Source organism: Puccinia triticina, chromosome 9A (genome assembly GCF_026914185.1).
Source record: "Puccinia triticina chromosome 9A, complete sequence".
Lineage (NCBI taxonomy): Eukaryota > Fungi > Basidiomycota > Pucciniomycetes > Pucciniales > Pucciniaceae > Puccinia > Puccinia triticina.
Genome location: NC_070566.1, coordinates 4,592,874 through 4,609,486, shown reverse-complemented (window position 1 = coordinate 4,609,486; position 16,613 = coordinate 4,592,874). Strand labels below are relative to the sequence as shown.

The 16,613-nt window shown below is 47.0% G+C and overlaps 3 protein-coding genes across 3 annotated transcripts; all 3 read right to left on the bottom strand.

Annotated features, from left to right (window-relative positions):
* Window positions 1–9,334: 9,334 nt before the first annotated feature.
* PtA15_9A462 (uncharacterized protein) lies at window positions 9,335–10,921 on the bottom strand (the record flags this gene model as incomplete). Its single annotated transcript, XM_053172673.1, has 5 exons — window positions 9,335–9,420; window positions 9,570–9,851; window positions 9,969–10,204; window positions 10,351–10,380; window positions 10,497–10,921. The coding sequence occupies 5 exons, from the start codon at window positions 10,919–10,921 to the stop codon at window positions 9,335–9,337; spliced, it is 1,059 nt and encodes a 352-aa protein (XP_053023890.1).
* A 908-nt stretch (window positions 10,922–11,829) lies between these two features.
* On the bottom strand, window positions 11,830–13,273 carry PtA15_9A461 (uncharacterized protein; the record flags this gene model as incomplete). Its single annotated transcript, XM_053172672.1, has 4 exons — window positions 11,830–12,281; window positions 12,366–12,594; window positions 12,838–12,851; window positions 13,042–13,273. 4 exons carry the CDS (start codon window positions 13,271–13,273, stop codon window positions 11,830–11,832), a joined length of 927 nt encoding a protein of 308 aa, XP_053023889.1.
* Window positions 13,274–14,177: 904 nt separating this feature from the next.
* PtA15_9A460 (uncharacterized protein) lies at window positions 14,178–14,583 on the bottom strand (the record flags this gene model as incomplete). The annotated part of the gene is made up of 2 exons (XM_053172671.1): window positions 14,178–14,397; window positions 14,498–14,583. 2 exons carry the CDS (start codon window positions 14,581–14,583, stop codon window positions 14,178–14,180), a joined length of 306 nt encoding a protein of 101 aa, XP_053023888.1.
* Between the last annotated feature and the right edge of the window lie 2,030 nt (window positions 14,584–16,613).

Sequence of the window (16,613 nt, the reverse complement as noted above, 5' to 3'; positions counted from 1 at the left end):
TGAGATTGACCTGAACCTGAATGAAGAACCCCGCCCTTCAAAATTCATCATCACCCTACTGAAAGACACGTACGACGGCATCCTTGGGATGCCATGGATCCGCAAACACGGACAACAAATTGACTGGACCACCCGCACACTCCGCTCCGACCACTCCGACATTGCAGCTGCCTCCGCAGCTTTGTCCACTCCGAAAACATCCTCAACAGAGGGCCAAGGGCCCATGATGGGGAAAGCTAGGATTTGTGACGAGGGGGTGTGTGTTTTACCGCCCCTGCAATGTGAGTTCGATAGACTACCCTCTTCCATACTCCCTGAAACGGCTGGAAAGCTTTTTCTCCCCGTAGATAGTACTCCGCACCCCAACTGGAATCCCGCCCCCCCGCAGCTGGAATGGAACCCCGCCAACCCCGCCGACAATTTTGCTGCCGCTTTGGCGGTATTGTCCACTCCGCAAACATCCTCAACAGAGGGCCAAGGGCCCATGATGGGGAAAGCTAGGATTTGTGACGAGGGGGTGTGTATTTTACCGCCCCCGCAATGTGAGTCCGATAAAGTTTCTCCGCAATCATTTTCCGAAGCAGCTGGCAAGCCCCTTTCTCTCCTAGAACTGTACACTGCAGAGATTAGCGCCGCCAAGACATCATGGTCGACCTCCGCCCGGCTAGCAGCGGCGGGAAAGGCCGCTATTGCAACACAGACCGTCGAGGAACTTGTCCCGCAGTGCTACCATCAATTCATCGACATGTTCCGGAAATCCAGCGCTAAGAGCCTACCGCCACAAAGAAAGTATGACTTCTGTGTTGACCTAGTCCCCGGAGCCACACCGCAAGCAAGCCAGATCATTCCGCTTTCACCGGCGGAGAACCAGGCACTCGACACACTGATTGCGGAAGGACTGGCCAGCAGAACAATCCGGCGGACCACGTCACCATGGGCGGCCCCATTTTTATTCACCGGAAAGAAGGACGGAAACCTTCGCCCCTGTTTTGACTACCAAAAACTCAACGCACTGACAGTGGAGAACTGCTACCCCCTTCCGCTGACCATGGATCTGGTTGACAGCCTGCTAGACGCCGACACCTTCACAAAGCTGGACCTCCGCAACGCCTACGGAAACCTCCGAGTGGCAGAGGAAGATGAGGATAAGCTAGCGTTCATCTGCAAGGCGGGGCAATTTGCTCCGCTCACCATGCCGTTTGGACCCACAGGAGCGCCGGGATACTTTCAATACTTCATGCAGGACATGCTCCTTGGACGAATTGGAAAGGACACCGCTGCATACCTGGATGACATTATGGTATACACACAGAAAGGCTCCAATCACACGGCGGCGGTCAACGGAATCCTGGAGACCCTGAGCAAGCATCAATTATGGCTGAAACCGGAGAAATGTGAATTTTCAAAACCAGAGGTGGAATATCTTGGACTCTTAATTGCGTGTAACCGGATTAGAATGGACCCCGCAAAAGTGAAGGCGGTGACGGAGTGGCCTGCACCGCGGAACGTTACGGAACTTCAGCGGTTCATCGGATTCTCCAACTTTTACCGCCGGTTCATTGACCACTTCTCGGGGAAGACCAGACCTCTACACGACCTGACCAGAGCAAAAACCCCCTTTGTCTGGGATGACAAATGTACAGTGCGGGACGTCACTTTTGTGCTAGCCCGCGCCCGCAAAAATGTTTTTATTTTTTGAGACCTATCAGGGTTTACATATATCATGTACAATACACCAAAGTGACATTTTTGAGCTCTACAGAGCTAGGGGATTCTATAAATATCTCGCCAGCTCTGTGGCACTGCTCAGAAAAAAGTTTCACTTTTTAGGTGGTTCGGATTTGGGAAACATGGACTTACAGGCCATAGTATGGCACTATGGAGGTGCATTATGCATATAGACTATGTATTAAGTGTATATTATGCACTTATAGTGGGTTTTGGAGCATTGCGGTACAAAACCGAGGCCTTGTATTCATAGGAAAAGAACAAGTTTCTTTGATAGGAACTGGCATCTTGTACTTTGAATTTCCACTTTTGAGAATTTGCCTTTTCTTCTGCACTTGCTCTTCTTTATCCTTTGAGTACAAGATCGGCCACAAGATCTTCCTGGTAGCTTTGTCAACTTCATCATTTTTGTCGGAGGTTTTGCCATTGCAACACCAATTAAGCATCTGTTGAGTCTCTTCAGCCATAGCAATTTCTTTGTCTTGATATTTTTCTAAGAGAGGAGTTTCAAATAGACCAAAATTATCCTCATTGTTGCTTTCAATTAAAATAGGGTCGTCTTTGTCAGCAATAAAGACAACAGGCGGTTTTCAAGGCTGCAAGAAGGGTTTCAGTGGCTTTTTTGGTTGGCTTGAGGAGGATTTTCTTTGAAGTAAGGACTCTTTTCTTTGTCTTTCAATCTGAGCTCTTCATGCTGTTGTCATAGGCGTCATCTTGGAGGCTGGGGAAAGACATCTTGCACTTGGACTTGTGATTTTTACACTGGTCACCCCCCTAACCCTCCCCAAAACCCCCGGGGTGTTGGGGGATTTTTGTGAATTTCTCAAGCCCAACATTTGAGACACCCCCAGGGGGCTAGCACAAAAGTGGTGTCCCGCACTGTAACTCCGCTTTTGAATGCCTAAAGACCGCCTTCACCTCCGCTCCAATACCTAAGATTGCGGACCCATACAAGCCGTTTATCCTGGAATGTGACTGCTCCGACTTCGCGCTTGGAGCAGTCTTGTCTCAAGTTTGCAACAAAGACAAAGAACTCCACCCCGTCGCTTACTTATCCCAATCATTGGTGCAGGCGGAGAAGAACTACGAGATCTTTGACAAGGAACTATTGGCCATTGTTGCCGCTTTCAAAGAGTGGCGGCAGTACCTGGAAGGAAACCCGCACCGCCTGACCTCCATTGTTTACACGGACCACCGGAACCTAGAAAGCTTCATGACCACCAAGGAGCTCACTCGGAGACAGGCGCGGTGGGCGGAGACCATGGGTTGCTTTGATTTTGAAATCATCTTCCGCCCGGGCCGCCAAGCCACCAAACCCAATGCCCTATCAAGAAGACCGGACCTAGCCCCCGCCCCTGGTGAAAAACTGACCTTTGGACAGCTTCTGAAGCCCAATAACATCACAAAGCGGACTTTTGCGGAGATATCGGAGTTTGAATCCTGGTTCAAGGACGAATCAATTGACTTGGCGGAGGCGGAGCACTGGTTTGAGGTAGACGTACTGGGGATAGACGCGGAGCACGGAGCGGAAAATGAACTGGCAATGGCTGATGCGGAGATCATTGCAAGAATCAGAGAATTGACCCCACTTGATGCCCAACTGACCGGATGGATAGAATCCTTGAAAACCCCCACAGGTAACCGGAACAGATACACGGAGACTGATGGCATCTTGTACGACAAAGGGTGGATAGTGGTACCGGCGGACCCAGCACTGCGGACCAAGATCCTGAAGAGCCGACACGACACCAAAGCGGCGGGCCACCCAGGCCAATCCCGCACCCTTGCCCTGGTCCGATGGAGTTTTGTGTGGAACAGCCAGAAGAAGTTCGTCAACCAATACATGGATGGATGTGATTCTTGTCAAAGAGTTAAAGCCTTGACGCAACAGCCATTTGGGACACTGGTGCCGCTGCCAATTCCAGCGGGGCCGTGGACGGACATCAGCTATGACCTCATCACAGACCTACCTGAATCCCGCTCCCACAACAGCATACTGACTGTTGTTGACCGTCTGACAAATATGGCACACTTTATCCCCTGCAGGAAGTCCATGAATGCGGAGCAGTTAGCGGACCTGATGGCGGAGCACGTTTGGAAACTCCACAGCACTCCGAAGACTATTGTTTCCGACCGAGGGAGCATTTTCATATCCCAAATCACCCAGGAATTGGACAACAGACTTGGAATCCGCCTCCAACCATCTACGGCGTACCATCCAAGGACAGACGGACAGTCGGAAATCGCAAACAAAGCGGTGGAGCAATATCTCCGCCATTTTGTGAGCTATCAACAGGACAATTGGGCTCCACTCCTGGCAACGGCGGAATTTGCTTACAACAACAACGATCACACGTCAACAGGGGTGTCGCCATTTAAGGCAAATTACGGTTTCAACCCATTGTACAGCGGAATTCCATCGGCGGGACAGTGTGTACCGGCAGTGGCGGAGCGACTCCGCCAGCTTGCGGAGGTACAGGACGAACTGAAGCACTGTCCAGAAGCGGCACAGGAGGCCATGAAAAGCCAGTTTGACTGTGGAGTGCGGAAAACACCGGAATGGAACAGTGGAGACAAGGTTTGGCTAGATGGGCGCAATATCTCGACAACACGCCCCAGCCCCAAATTGGAACACCGCTGGCTTGGACCATTCCCAATAGCTAGCAGAATTTCAACCTCCGCTTACAAACTGACCCTTCCGCTTTCCATGCAGGGAGTCCACCCAGTTTTCCACGTGTCAGTACTCCGCAAACACAAGCCCAACAAGATCGCCCACCGACAGCGGCGGACCCCGGAGCCAGTAACAGTCAACGGCGGAGATGAGTGAGAGGTTGACGGAATACTGGACAGCCGGCGGAGAGGGCGGACGACTCAATACCTTGTCAGCTGGCGCGTATTTGGACCGGCGGAAAATTCTTGGGAGCCAGAGGCAAACTTGAAGAACAGCGGAGACCTATTGGCGGAGTTTAACTCAAAATTTCCGGAGGCGGCGGCCAGGCATTGGAGGACGCGGAGAAGAAAGTGAGAGGGCAAGCTTTTTCCCACTGGGTTTTTTAATGCTGCCCGGGGACAGAATGCAGAGCCAAAAGAGGAGGATTTTTTTTTCCCATTGACCAACCAGAAAAGGGGGCGACTTGGGCATTAAAGGGGGGATAATGTTATGAGCCGTAGCGCGGGCTCTGCAGCGCAGACTCACATGTACATAGACTACACGTACATGTCACGGACCATACTCAAGGTTTGAGAGGCTGGAGATCCAAGCCTCTTCCTCATCCTGCAATCTACCATCTTGGATCCAGAACCCCCAGAACCCCAGAACCCAGACCCCATCTTCCTCTCCACAGAACAGACCTTAACATACTACACTCAGACATTATTGGTATTAGTAAAAACTGGTTTTAAGCCCAGGCTGGAAGTTTTGATACATTACTTGTGTTACAAGTAAAATACATAAAAAGTTAGCTGCTGGATAATGAGATAAAGAGGGGCAAATGGCTGCCTCTGGAAATATATTTCCCAAGGGTGTTGAAAAATTGAATCCCAAGAATTGTATTTCCAACTCCCAAATGGAGGGGACATCCTGAGTACCAAAATCCAAAATTGGTTCAAGAATTATTTAGGAGTCAAAATACAAATTCCAACATATTGTTTGTGAGTCAAAATTTTTAATTTTACAAAAAACCACAAAAAGAAAGAAAACAAATTGATAACTTATCACCAGGCAGCCCAAAGTGCATTCACCAAAACTTTACACCAGGAAGAGAATCCCACAAAGCACACATATTCCAATCTGCTGCTATCTAATCACTTTATTCTTGTGGCACGCTCTTTGCGCTTTCAATTTTGATTGACTCTTTCAACAACTATTGTGGAATAAATTCCTATTAGTTATCTAGAGCAGCCTGAGAATTCTATTCTCTCCAAGCTGCTTGAGTATGGGTTGTGGGGGATGGAATACCCTTTTCTTGCTCTTTGCCTACCATAAGCAGATTTTAAATCTGTTCATGTTGGTTGGTCCTTAAGAGGAGAGGGGGGCACGTGCCTTTCAGTTCACCTGGCTCCATCTAGGCTGTCTGGGGAAATCTCCCTAAGGTCTGAGCCCGCAGGTGGACCCCTAACTGGGTGAGTGGGTGGGGCAAAAAAAAGGTATCTTTATTTTTTCACAGCAGTTGGCTGTGGTCAAGTTATTTCTGATAATTTTTCTTTGGCCAACATTACTTTGCACTTGTTGCGCTTGTTGCGCTACTTGCCACCTCTACCCCTTCTGTACACTCCTTGTCCCTCTTCCCCCTTGGGCTCTTGCCACAGTGGGGCTATCTTGAGATTGCAACTTCTTGGAAATTATCATCCCCTCTTTGCTCCTGGTAACAGGCCATGAGCCACATGGTGGCAGGAGCCCCCCCCCCCCACAGAAATGGGTGTGCTACTGGGGGTCCAATTTGGCTTATTTCCTGCTGGCATAGTTCTTCCCACTGCAAGAAAGACTTGTGCAACTGACACCAGTTTACATGTGAGAGATCCAAAGAAGCTTGTGGTGCTATGCAAGCCTTTGTCAAATCTTCTGTTCAAAAAACTTCAATGCACAGTAAATTTGCAAAAAAAGCTGTTGTGTCCTTGGCCAAAGCTATAGCGGCCATTACACAGGAGCATCTTGCATGTCAACTACAGCAACAATGCATCTATTAGACTATGTTTAGTGAGTAGTACACTAATTTAGGAGTTTTTAGTGCTACTATGCTAAGCTAAAATTTAGCGCATGGTCTATGTATTACAGTTACAGCTAATAGATATTCAGGGGAAAAGTGTGATTTTAGCTATGAATTACAGCTAATTAAGCTGTAAAAGGATGCTAATTAGTTGTAAACTAGGGCTAGCGTTTTTAGCAGCTTTTTATTACACTAAAACTAAAAGCAAAAATTATTAGCAGCCAGCACTACGCTACATTTCTAGCCCTGCTAATTAAATTTAGTGTAATAGATGCATTGTTGAGTGCAGAGCAAGTTTTACTTGCATTTTCTGGCACTGTTGATAGGTCCTACTCCACTATTAATAGGGCCTCTGCCACTGTTGATAGGGCCTCCAGCCAATTTTAGAACCACTGCTGGTCTAGGAGTAGGGCCACCACCACTGTTAATTGGGCCTCCACCAATGCTAACAGGGCCTTAAAAGAGGTGGAGCCGCTTTTGACAGTGGCACAGACCCTACAAACAGTGCCAGAGGCCCTATTAACAGTGCCAGAGGCCCTATTAACAGTGCCAGGGGCCCTATTAACAGTGCCAGAGGCCCTATTAACAGTGCCAGGGGCCCTATTAACAGTGTTGCAGGCCCTTTTAACAGTGTTGCAGGCCCTTTTAACAGTGCCAGAGGCCCTATTGACAGTTTTGGAGGCCCTTTTAAAAGTGCCAGAGGCCCTATTGAAAGTGTTGGAGGCCCTTTTAACAGTGCCGGAGGCACTACCTTGGTAGAAAATCTGCCAAATTAGAACCACAGTAGCACCCTCCCCCCCCCCACCTTCTGGGGGTGTTATAATGCCCTGGGGGTTCAATATTTTCTCTTCAGAGGATTTTATTCCAACTATAAAGTTTTGGAGGGCTTGGGGCCTCACAGTAAGGCTTTATGAATTTTTCTTTATTAATTTCCCAGACCAATTTTGGAGCCTGTATACCCAGGCAACGGTGGGCAGTTATTGCTACAGTAATGTGTAATGTAACAGATTTTGGCCATTATTGCTATTGTTACTGGCAACAGTGCTGCAATATCAACATTGCACCAGGGGAGAGCCATTTTTTAAAGGCAGTTACAATATCTGTGCGCAGGGCAGCAGATATTGAGTAATATAATAAGCAATAACACTACAAGAAAAATTCAAGCAAGTGCCACCAGTTGACATGTGAGAGCTTTAAAGAATCTGCTGATGGAACTTCAGCCTTTGTCATATTTTTCCTTTGACCAAGCTTCAATGCACAGTCACTGTGCATGATGCACAGTGACTGTGCCAAAAAAAAGAACAATTTATGCTTGAGTGGAGCTAGAATGGAAGTTGCACAGGAGAATTCCTCATGTAAACTGCTGTCACTTGCCTGACTTTCTCTTGCAGTGTAAAAGGCCATTTTAGGGCTAATTTGGCCTTTTATTGCTTGATAACGTGTTATACACTGGATAATGTGTTACTTGACCAGTAAAGGCCTGAAAAAATGGCCTGTTACTTTATATATGATGCCACTGTTTGTATGTTACTGATAAAGATAATGGTGTCAAAAGTAACGGTGGTCAGTTACTTTCTGTCAGATATTGTCAAGTAAAGTAACTTCCCACCACTGACCCGGGGTGGACCTCAAATATTGGTACTAAGCATGTCCATTCCATTTGGGAGTTGGAATTTTGATGTCTGGGAGTCAATTTTTCAATACACTTTTCCAATATGTGCCCCTCTGCACCAGCAGATGTTGTAACAGACTTCAAAAATTAAAATTCCTGGAGGTGTATTATTTTAACACCCTTTGTTATGTTTAATGGTATGTAACAGGAAAAAGAAAAAAATTGTTGCAATATCAGTATATTATCATTAACCATACCATACCTACCCATTATTGCTAGATCCCAGTAACAGCCTTTGCCTTTCTTCCCTTGTCTGCAGAGAAATGAATTCCTTCTCTCTGTGTGCTCATAGAACCACTCTAGGCTCTCCGTCTCTTACCTTGTGCCCTGTTCCAGCTCACTCTCATTGGCAGACTCACAGAGTCTTTACACTGACCTATTAGAATACTTTCCAATATGAAATCAGCCTCATAGCTATGGTGGATTCTCCAAATCCAGGATTACTCAGGTTATATTTGACTCAGCTATTTGTGCTACTTGTGTAAGTTGAACCTACATGCATCATGAAGATGTGATCAGTCTTTTCAACCTTGCTGCACTACTTGGACTGTGGAAAATTTTTGTGTTGCTTACCTTTAGCTGCAGCTAATGGATATAGCATCTTTTTCAATTTATGAGATAGACACTGTTCACCAGGACTTAACCTCATAAAAAATACCACTTCTTCCTCCCAAATTTTCCTCTGATAAGAACTTAATAACATAGGGGAGAGTGTGGTAGATGGGCTGTAGAAACAATGCACAATCTTAGGGTTCCTCTTGATCCAGGCTTACTTCATGCCCCCCCCCCCCCAGTGAAACTTATAAGTTACAATAAGTAGTAAAAAAGGGGGAAGTTCTATGTTTCTGGGGGCTCTGAGTCTGTCCAACCAGATTGACCTCTGCTAGGTCTGGGTTGTAGAAATTGTTGCACAAAATCTCTCTAACAGCTTCTCAGACAAGGCTGTCCAAACAGTGGAGGACTTTCTGTCAATCTGGAAATCCAGATCTGAGCCACCAGATTTCTGATTTCGCAGGAAAATCTAGGTCCCCAAATTCCAAAGTTCAGATTCATTTATTCAAAAGTGACGGGAAGTCCTCCAGTGACTGTGAGTTTGTCCAGGGGTAGTTAGTGAATTTAACATTTTGAATTTTACAGTTCCTTATGCGCAATTCCATAATAATAACAACAAACTCCAAAAAAGTGTGAGAAGATCTTGAGTTTCGATGTGCCAATAGCAAGCCCCATGTTAGCATTCAGGTATAAAACCGGTCAATGACCACATGTAGCATACTGGGAGAGACCGATAAGGTTTCCACTGTTCCGTTAATTGCTCTATGATCAATTTTGTTGAAGTGAAGAAGAATTGTAAGTTAGTTACCAATGAGCACATCAGTCAGTGTGTCTTACTAAAGCTAATATAAGGAGTAAAAAAGGCAAGTTCTATGTTTCCAGGGAAGAGAATAATGAAGGGAGTGGCGTACCCATTTCAGAGGGAGTGAGAAAGAGTCCTGGTTTCAGAGGCTTACTGAGACGTCGGGCGAGGTCCTGCCGTGAAAGAGAGCAGTCGGAAGGGATTGGAGGGGTTGATAGTCCAGTCGTGTCCCTCTCTTCCTTCTCTGCTCCTGTGCAGGTATCATTTTTGAGATGACGTAGGAGTGACCCATCAAATGCGGCAGTGGTATACCATCGCAGGATACCTTTCTGGATTGCCAGATCAGCATGTGGCAAGATATCAGGATGTTTGACGCAGAAAATCAAGAACACTAAGAAAAACATATCGAAACCACTTTGAGTGAAATGTAATTGAGCTAAAGATGGTCACGGCAATTCGCATGACTTTGCGTTATTTCTCTCTGACGAAATTGAAGGCATGGACTTACTTTCAGCAGTCCATCGGCCAATCCCTCGGACTTTGCAGAGCTCATCTACCACCATATTTGAGTCCATGGACATGAGCGTTTGAGGTTCCAGTCGACGATCGACAAACCTTTGAGCCAAATCGTGAATGTACTCGGCCTTGCGTTGGCTCAGACCAGCAGTGCGAAGGGTAGGAAGTGAAGTATTGGACACTTCGCTTGGTGACGGAAATTGGAACTCAGAAAGTTTTTTTGAAGGCCTACCTCAACACACACAAGATACAAACTTCGATCAGTCATCCCAGTACCCTTCGTTACATTTTTGCTTTTGTGATATGCCCGTTTTATGTCGATTGAATTGAATATGATAATATTGTGCTGGTAAACAAAAGTTGACAGAACTCACTCTAACTTTTGGGGTAATCCAGACTGAAAACTGTATGCGAACGTACGGAAAAAAAGAAACGTGTGAATTTTCAGTCTTCGTCGCAAGGTCAGAGGAAGGGGTCGATGAGGGCAAAATTCTGAATGTTTGGGAGATTGCGCACGTACATTTTGATGAATTGATAGGTGATCGATCGGGCAGCCATGCAGCTAACTTGTTGGCCAAGGATACTGCAGCATAAGTTACGGAAAGGCTCCGGTGGTTGATGAACCGCTGGCTTTGAAAGACTATCGAAAGGCCCACATGGCAGCCGGCCGAACAACAGCGAGAACCGGGGATCGATATCTGCAAGGTGTGCTTGCGCTTCCGATAATCTGAACGGTCGAGTTGTCTCCTGCGAATTGGCCTTGAGGTGCTGGTTGACAGGCTGGGAAACTCGCTTGGGGCGTTTCTTCTGGGGAATGTGTTCCTCCTCTTCGATCCGTCTAGCTTTCGCTGCGAAAGGGAGCTGAGATGGTTCCGATAACTTCACTTTGGATTCTGATATCGCTTTTCTTGTGGTAGATCGGGTCACCCGTGGAACGGTCGTCATTGTTCGCTGCAACGTCAAGGTACGGAAGATCAAAAATCCAGTGAAAGTGAAGATGAAGAGAAGCTATTGGGAACTGACGGTTACAAAGTGCAGCGGTACATATGTACATAGACCGTTTTACCTGATGCGGTTGATTTAATGGTTTGAGCGTTGGAAGGCAATTGTTTGTGTCACTTTTGCAAAAGAGAAACAAGATCGTCTTTCAATTTCACCAAAATCTATACACAGTTCTCACGTAGACACAACAATTCCAACAGAGAAGTGGATACGTAGCAGGTACCTTTCCAAGGTCCCTGTGGGACAGCGTCTCCCCTCCATTTTCCTGAGGGACTTGTTAAGTTCAAGTTGACTACTTTTGCGACGCGACTGAAGGGCAATAGGAGACAAATGTTGAAGGTAGGATGAGTCAGGTGACATTCTGAGGGGCACAGCCCTCTTTTGCATCCGAGTACAAGGAGACAGAGCCAACAAACAAATATAAGGTAAGTGCTATTCAAGAGACCGAAAATCAAAGAACATGTTATCCGGAGGAGTGTGAGTAAGATAAGATGGGGTTTTCTGTGTTAGCAACCACAGTTGATTATTTAAGATTTGTTAAGCAAATAAACAAACATCAGTCACTCATTAGTAGAAAAACCAAGATGCTTGTAAGTCAGAAAGGAAGATGAGGAATTACAGAAAATTTACAGCCAAGAGAGACGCGAGGTGATATTTGCATGTGATATCAAGGGATTGCAAGGCTTGGTGATCAATTTGCTTCTGAAAGGGGAGTGCCAGATTTGTTTTTTATGAGGAATCGAGCTTGATCGAGCCGTATTATAACATATCTATCGTTTTGATTTTTGATTTACAAGGTAGAAAAAACTTCACCAATCGGTGAAGGTAGGTTTCTGGGACGGTGGAGCGTACTACTTTGAGGAATCAGAATTTTTCCGAGGTCTCCAGAACTCAGATTCATCATCTCTCTCATGGGGTGACTCAGGCGAATTCCGACCTTCTGAAATTATCAGCAGGCTATCAGCACGGTCCATGTGGGTGGTTGGGACGGTGTACGTAGAGCTCTGGGGCCGAATCGCAACATAATGAAGATTTTGCGTAGGGGCGACCATAGCAGGTTCTGGATTTGCTAGATTTGACTTTTGAGCGGCAAGACGGTGGGTATGAAGGCCTTGTTGAAGTTGCTTTCGGTGACGACGACGCTGAGCTCGATAGGCGATAAAAACTAGAGCTATAAATCCAGCCAATGCCCCGGCCGCGCCAGTGGCTCGTCTCATGATTGAATTCCTTTCAGCATGGTCGTCCTCCGTTTCGGCCACCGAATGAAATGATTGGGAAGATACCGCCGGGGCACTATTTGTCACTGCAGTTGGCAAAGGCAATGACGTTTAACGGATCGAGTTTGCACATGTGGCTAAAAGATTCTCTGATTGACAATTTTACTAACCTTGCCCTGTGGTAACCGTGAGGGAAGCGAAAGCCACGTAAGGCCTATCAGGATCGGCTCGCAGGTTGATTGCTTGGAAAGTGTGGTTACCTTCAACCAATTGGACTCCCCACAGAACTTCTTGCGGGGCGTTCTCGGTGTTAGGACCATTGAGATTGACGAGGTATTTATCCACGTCGTCGATGATAACTTGAAGTTGATATTGATTTGCTTTTTTGCTGCTGCTTAGCTGCAGATCATGTCCGCCATGTAGAAATAGAAAAGGGAGGCAGATAATTAGCTGGGGCCGAACTCATGAGATTGCGTCGCGAAGTTGACAAGGGCTCGGGGTTTTCATTCTGATATTTATAACAAATGCTACACATTTGCTCGACAACCGTTACCAATGATGCTGACCTCTCCGACATGGGATGCAGCAGGTCGCATAACAAATGGTGTATGACGCTGGGCTGAGATTACGGAATTTGCTTACATAGACAGCCGAACCTGAAACGGGGACGAAGAAGAAGCCGTAATCCCGTTTGCCCGCGTAGATATATCACATGAATAGCCGCCGCATCCGAAAGAATCCACACAAACGATTATAAACGTTTAGAAATAAGAACAGAGTCAATCATAAAATCTATCAATAGTGTTCTTGGGGCAGAACTGATGATGGTATTTTGGCAGAACTCACCAAAGAAATGGGTAGTCACTTTCGCGCCAGTGTAGTTGGTATAAGCTATGCCGGTCGAAGTATCGTTCAAATGCCATTGGTCCTTGGGAGTGTAAACGAACCTGGCATCAAGGTAGCTGTAGGAATCGTTGGAGGCAGATTCTGATGGAGGAATCAGGGCGATAAGAGCAAGCAAGACGCAAGCAATAGAGCGATAAGGCTTTGTTGGTCGGGATGAAGTGAAGGCGGCCATATCCGAACGATTCAAAATGGGTGGATGACAAGGAGTTTCCCCGATGGTCTAATTATGGCGGGTATTGACTCAACCTGGGACTCCGGGAGGAAGGGCTCCAGCTGGCGGACTGAGTCGATCGATGGGAACGCAGCTCTGGCTCTTGCGGAAGAGGGAATTATGGGGATTGGGTTCCGTTCCCAAAGTTCAAGAGAAGCTTATGTATCACAAAAGCTTGCACCAGAATCCATATGACGGGCGATGGATAGCAAACTTGGCCAGCCGCATCGTTTACATAAATATGTAATTATACGTTTTTAGATGAAGGACATGTCAGCATGCTCTGCTCTACCATGCTCCTTGTAAGTGTGTAGTCTCACACGTTCTCTTCAACAAATAAACACATGCAAACAGAGTCTGAACAAACAAAAACCCGTTTTGTCTGGATTGAGTCCGTAAGTCTGTATGTATTTATGCAAATACTTATGTACATGTTAAAGTATTCACATAGTGAAATTAGCGCACGGCACCCTGAACGCCTCCAATCAGCTCCGTCCCACACTTTCTAAGTTTGCATGCAGATCCACCGGGGAAATGCAGGTGTTATCGCTTCGCGAGTACATAACAAACTGTGAAACCTCCGCCCGTTGTCCAGTGGGGTTCCGTGGGTTCGCCTCCGGGCTGCTTCACACATTCGGTCGCCAGAAGTTGCACGCGTCGGCGATTTTCGCCGAAAGCAAGGTTTAAGTTGCACCGGCCGGCCCTGCATATGAACTGCCGCTGGGTTCCCCTGTTACACTCACAGCACACCTGAACCAGCGAATACATCCCAGCAACAAGAAGCACAGCAGCAATCTGCCGGGATGTGCGTTTGATTTAGCGTATCGAGGTACACCTACACGCTATCACGGTTACTTGCCCAAAACTATCCGTGCTTAAGCCCGCCGGACGGCGCCGGAACGCGCGTGGTGTACCCTTCGCCCTGGCTACTCGGAGTCTCGACTAAAGTCAGTCTGACCGAGGGTATCGGGAGCGGACAGTAGGTATTTTTCGTCCCCGGACCCGTCATCACGCGAGTACCCTGCCGATGGTCATGATCTACCCGCCGCAGAAGCCATGAATCGGCTATAAACCAGTCTGGCCAGCTATGAGCCGGCCAATCAGAGGGAACCGAATATACGTCTCTCGATGCGAATCGATGGCGGGTTCATGCAGGTCTTCGAGGAGAATTACTCCAGTACAAACCGGAATTTGAGTTGTCCATGGTCATCAGCAGCCGAGGAGGACCAGTCCCGTTCGGCGAGGAACTCTGGTGAGGGGACGACATCCATTCGGTCGCACAACGGAGGATCTGACGACGTCTGGACGTCATCTTCGGCCGCGCGACGCGTCGTCAACTAGTTGTTTCGAGTCGACGGCCCAATCATAATTTGCGCTGTTGAAGTCGCTTTACCGAGGTGACCGAGTGGTGTTTGATTGGAATATCAATCAATTGTAAAGGAGGACGTGTGGAATTGATAGCTTCTTCAAGAGGGTGTTGCAGAGATGGATCGTGATATAGGCTTAGCGCAGTCACAACAAGGCAACGGTCAGGAATTAGCAAAAACTGTTCTCAATAAGTAAGAGTCACGTTAAGAATATTGGCAAAGGCAATGAATGATAATTACCTTGTTTAATCGTTACCTTACTCATGAAGCGGAGTGAGAAGATTTGTCACTCCATTCACTGCGATTTGATGTACAATAATACATCAGACAGTCAGATGAGACACACACTGGGGCCTTCAGGTGCGCCGCATCATTGCTGGATCTAATGTTGTTTTGCGTGAGTCGAGTGAGAACTCGATTGACTATGTTACTCCCCTCGCCAAGCTCAAGGGTCCTTCTGCCCGAATGAGTGAACAGTTTTCGCCCAACTGCCCGGCCTTAACCAATTCCCCAATAGACGGACTTGACTGAGTTAGCCAACTACCCGCGCATGGGCAAACGGAAGGAGGGATGATTTCTTCCAGGGACTCGCAACCTGACATTGCCAAAGGAATGTGGTATGCATTTCTCGGCCACTGATCAGAAGGCCCCGGACCGTTGAACAAAGGTATTGGGTCATAAGACGCCTGAGTGCCTCGTTTCTCAGTCTGGCGCTGGCGCTCCGGGGGGTGATGGTTTGGTCAAAAGGATAATAACAAAGTTTCTTTGTCTTTCTCTCTTCGGTGCTCTTCGGTGCCCCATATCAGTCCGGATCAAGAAGGGAGGTTTGAAGCTGTTTGAAGGCATTTGACTAGGTTATGTATGTATTAATATATTTCAGCCGAGTCAATAGCCCCGGCGTCAAGGATCAGCAATTTCAGTTGCAGTCAAGTGTCTATCTAAAGCTTAAGAGTGTGAAGACTGTGCTCGCATCATTTCCCGATCCAAACTGCGCCCAACCGAAAATTGTTATCCAAGGTTGTTCGTTCTTGGGCGTCGACCATTTCAAAACGATCGGTGTTGGGCGCAGGCTACATGCACGCTTTGACTCACAACCGTCAATCGGAACTCTCCGAGGCGCTCATGGGAAAAGCAAAGACACACTGAGTTTTCCAAAAAAGGGCCAGATAAATATGGTGTACCTACGATCCTAGCGTAGCTTTGTTTTCAGGCTTGACATGGTATTCAGCCTAAGATTAGAAAACTCTGTCGACTTCTGAACGAGAAGAAGGAAGAATTTAGAAAACAAGGGGATGGGTGCCACATGGACCAGTAAATCAACCGACATGGCGATCATTCGAGTCGAAGAGGTAGAAGTTTAAACCAACATGCCCTCTTGACTCTGGGCGCTGGGTGTTTGGGTTTATTTTTGTAACCAGACATAAAAAAAACACCGGTAATCGGTACCGGTACTGTTGAGAGGCAAAGTAGTACATAGAGGCCCGGTTGGATTGGCCACAGCTTCCCCGCGGAGTGCAATCGACCGAGAGCTTCTGAAGTTCGGATTCAACTTCCGTGCTTTCTTTCCAAAAGAGTGAGGGTCTCTCGACTGGAAGAAAAATAATTAGTACAAAGAGATAGTCATGGAAACTAGTGCTACGGCTGGCAGGGTATTACGATTGCACGATTGGTGATCTGCGTGGTTGGTTCGCCAGAAATGTACACCGACATAAACCCACCGGTGTGAAGAAAGCTGCTCAAGCATAACATATTCCCTTTGTCTGGAGTAATGAGAGGTGATCAAAGTGATTACATTATTTGTGAACGGCAGTCAAGCAATTCAAAAAAAAGCGAATATGTCCAATCAAAAGTAAAGAATCGGGTGAGTTATGTAAAGGAAAAAGTACCATAATTCATCCTTGTTCTTCCTGGCGCTCCCGACTACTAACTAGTAC